The sequence below is a fragment of the Limulus polyphemus genome, unplaced genomic scaffold (genome assembly GCF_000517525.1).
Source record: "Limulus polyphemus unplaced genomic scaffold, Limulus_polyphemus-2.1.2 Scaffold1762, whole genome shotgun sequence".
NCBI lineage: Eukaryota > Metazoa > Arthropoda > Merostomata > Xiphosura > Limulidae > Limulus > Limulus polyphemus.
The window spans coordinates 14,617-18,345 of NW_013667372.1; the positions used below are offsets into that span (position 1 = coordinate 14,617).

Here is a 3,729-nt window from a genome sequence, read left to right on the forward strand (position 1 = left end):
TGCGGGTAAAAGTATGCTTAGCTCAAGAATCATTTGACTTTTTTGTTAAACCACTTTCAAGAATCGTAAAAATTCTCAATTTACGTATATTCTACGTAGCACAGAATATATATATATATATATATTTGCATTTGTGTATTACCTATATTTAAAACAATGAAGTATTCGAGTTTTTCCACCAGATGGCAGTTCACAACTGCAAAAGGAGATTACACCTTAGGAGACAATCATGTAATTTCTGAGTAGGTTAAGTCATTTAAATCTGAGCACTTCAAGACAATCAACAGAACTGACGATTAAACGACAAATTCGAGTTCAACGAAGATTTCTTTTATTGTTAATAGTACCCCAAAGGCTCAGCGGTAGGCTGGAGGTTTATAGTGCTAAAATTCTGGATTAGGTTCCTGGTGAGCACAGGACAGACAGCCCATCTTGTAGTTTTGTACTTAACAAGATATAAACAAGTAATTGTTGATCAGCAATGACTTTAAAATCAGCGTGGTTATGTGTATTGTTGTGGTTTAGCGGTTATTTTTATTGTCGTGGTTTTAATTAATTAAAATTTGAGTTATATTGCTATCTCTAAATGATATTAGAATAATATAACACTTACTGATTTTAATGGTTGAAAAAAAAAGAGGAAGAAGGTGAGATAAACACTAAACTAAAACAGGAAGTTATTAACAGGTATGAACAACTGCAAGTCCAATGGCCTCGAGATCAATAATATGGTCCTATTCGTTGGTCCGGGTAGCCCAAAAGTTGGCGATGGGTTCTGCAGACTGTTTGCCTTCCCTTTCATTGGCAGTTCAAAATTAGGGTATGTTTGTTTGTTTGAAGTTAAGCACAAAGCAACACAATGGGCTATCTGTGCTCTGCCCACTACGGGTATCAAAACCCGGATTCTAGCGTTGTATGTCAGCAGACATACCGCTGTGCCGCTAGTAGGCTTAAAATTAGGGACGGCAGCAGAAAGCCTTTGTAGCTTTGCCATAAATAAAAACAAACAATAATTAAAGTGATTATATATATATATATATTCTTTTTTTTAACCAGAAGTGGTCCCCCAGTGGCACAGCGTTATGTCTGCAGACTTACAATGCTAGAAACCGGATTTCGATACCCGTGGTGGGGAGAGCACAGATAACCAATTGTGTAGCTTTATGCTTAATTTCAAACAAATAAAAGACGATTCACCAGAAGTGAAATTGAAAAGAGAGTCTGTGACATAGAGGCCTAAAACGGACTCAAACCCCATAAATATTTAAAGGGGTCATCAGGCCTGGTTTTGTTGTATTAGGTTCAAGCGGTATAATCTCACACGTTTCCATATTTAACACTAAAGATAAACTAGATATTGTAAGCAAGTATTAGGGCAATAATAGCAGCCCGTGACACGAATATCAAACGCAGGTATCGTAAAACCCGTGTCTTAGTAATCGTAAGTTTTTTAGTCTGCGTTTTAATAACTCTAATGTTTTTAATGTGCTTTTTAATAAACGTAACGTTTTTAGTTTACGTTTTAATAACCGTAACTTTTTTTAGTTTGCTTGTATGAGAATAGAACACTAAATGATTTTATACGCTATGTCACTTACGTTATTGAAATTGAAGGATAAGCTGTTTCATTTACAATGTTTGCAATTGGCAATTTCCCCTCCCCCTTTATTTAGCATTTTAGATCATTTATCTGATTTAAATTTAACCCATGTTATATTTTTTTAGGGTGATTCAGGAGGACCGATGGTGATTCAAGAAGATGAACACTGGGTTTTAGCGGGAATTATCTCGTGGGGAATTGGTTGTGCCTTGCCTAACCAACCAGGTGTTTACACTCGCATCTCAAAATTTTCTGATTGGATTAATCAAATTATTGTGTTCTAGTGAAAGCAGTTATTTTACGATGGACACTATAATGAGGAACCATGGTGTCAAACTTTTGTGGCCGAAAAGACAACATCCATAAGGTCATTGATCTCAGAAACTACCTGCCTCTCACTACGTAATGGTGGGATTTTTATATAAATATTGTAAATTATATTCTTCACATATCTATACTATAATGAGATGGTGCTATGTTGGGAAATAGTTAGGTTTAAGATATTTTTACTTTCATTTTAAACCATCGCGGTCAGCCAGAATTTTAAGGGCCACATTACGAGAAGACGAATGCCATTCCCATGGACCAAACCGAAAGATTGTATGGAACCTACTTGATGCTAATCATCAAATGGTGATTTTGTTTAAAGCGCTAATTTTCTACCCATGAGGAATCTAGTTTTTTTTTTTTTTTTTTGCTCCTATGATTTCCTGAAATTACAGATTCACTGTTTTTGTAATGATTCTGATTTCGTTAATGTAGGTGTACGTAGAACATATTTATACAGCCTTGTATGTAAAAATAATATTAGGTATTGCTTCTGATACCTAATTGACATTTAAGTTTTTGCCGTTTCGCTAATACTAGAAGCAAATAACAGTAAGCAACACAATTGCCTCTTGTTTGATACGGCTCACGTCACCGAACTGCAAAGAAATTTCACCTCATTATGAAACTTGCTTTCAACTCAAACTTGTGAATTTTAATAAAATAGTGAAGTTTCCGATCTGTAAAAGAAACTTTGAGAATGGCCCTGCATGGCCAGGTGGTTAGGGGGCGCTCGACTCGCAATCTGAGGGTCGCGGGTTCGAATCCCCGTCACACCAAACATGCTCGCCCTTTCAGCCGTGGGGGCGTTATAATGTGACGGTCAATCCCACTATTCGTTGGTAAAAGAGTAGCCCAAGAGTTGGCAGTGGGTGGTGATGACTAGCTGCCTTCCCTCTAGTCTTACACTGCTAAATTAGGGACGGCTAGCGCAGATAGCCCTCGTGTAGCTTTGTGCGAAATTTAAAACAAACAAACTTTGAGAAACGAATGGGTAATGGGTTGTACTTTATTTTAACGCCAAAATGGATTAAAATAGAAGGTGTATCTTAATTCCCTTTTTAAGAGTATATATATATTATTTATAAACATGCTATGTATAGCCATCTTTTACTTTGACTTTCAAATGTTAAGTTTAAGTCATCCATGATGTAAAACTGAATTTTTATTATTTTAGTCAAAATGTGACAGAGTACGTTCATTGTAATCTCTTAATGTCTTAAAACTTCCCTAAACTTTGTATTCTCAGTGTATAATGAAATCATTAGTCATAGAATTTTTTAGTAGCTGAAACCTTTCACATATGAAATATATAGAATTTGGAATGTTGGCTTTTCATTGAGTTAAATTAATACTATCCGTTGCATTCTTCTAATAGGCACCAAACTGAATTTTGACAAATCCAGAAACCGTTGTTATTGTGTATTTTATGTAATTGTCTTGTAGTTATAGTGTATGAATGAAATAGTCTAAAAAAAAAAGGTTTTATCACTACAACAGCGACTGATTAGTATAAAGTAGGTAGGTGTAAACACCTGTAATACGAAGAATGTTTTACTTATTTATCAACTGTTTTTACTAGTAAAATAAACTGTTTTATAAAACTTCTCGCCTGATCATATGAGGTAAATACATCCAAAATGTGTACAGATCTTCCCTTTAAACATTCATTAACTTAACAAAATATTTAAAACATAATTTAAGATCATTGTTTGTAATCATATTAATTTCTAAAATATTTATATTGTTACATCTCCGTTTGTTAATTGATTTTCAGTAACTTCGTTCCGACGAAACTTAAG

At 34.6% G+C, this 3,729-nt stretch overlaps 1 protein-coding gene across 1 annotated transcript in view; it reads left to right on the top strand.

Annotated features, from left to right (window-relative positions):
- LOC106464858 (transmembrane protease serine 9-like) overlaps nt 1-3,729 on the top strand; it is an 83,854-nt gene that overhangs the window by 11,677 nt on the left and 68,448 nt on the right. Inside the window, 1 exon segment of the mRNA XM_022392653.1 lies at nt 1,726-1,883. Coding sequence (XP_022248361.1) covers nt 1,726-1,883 — 158 coding nt within the window.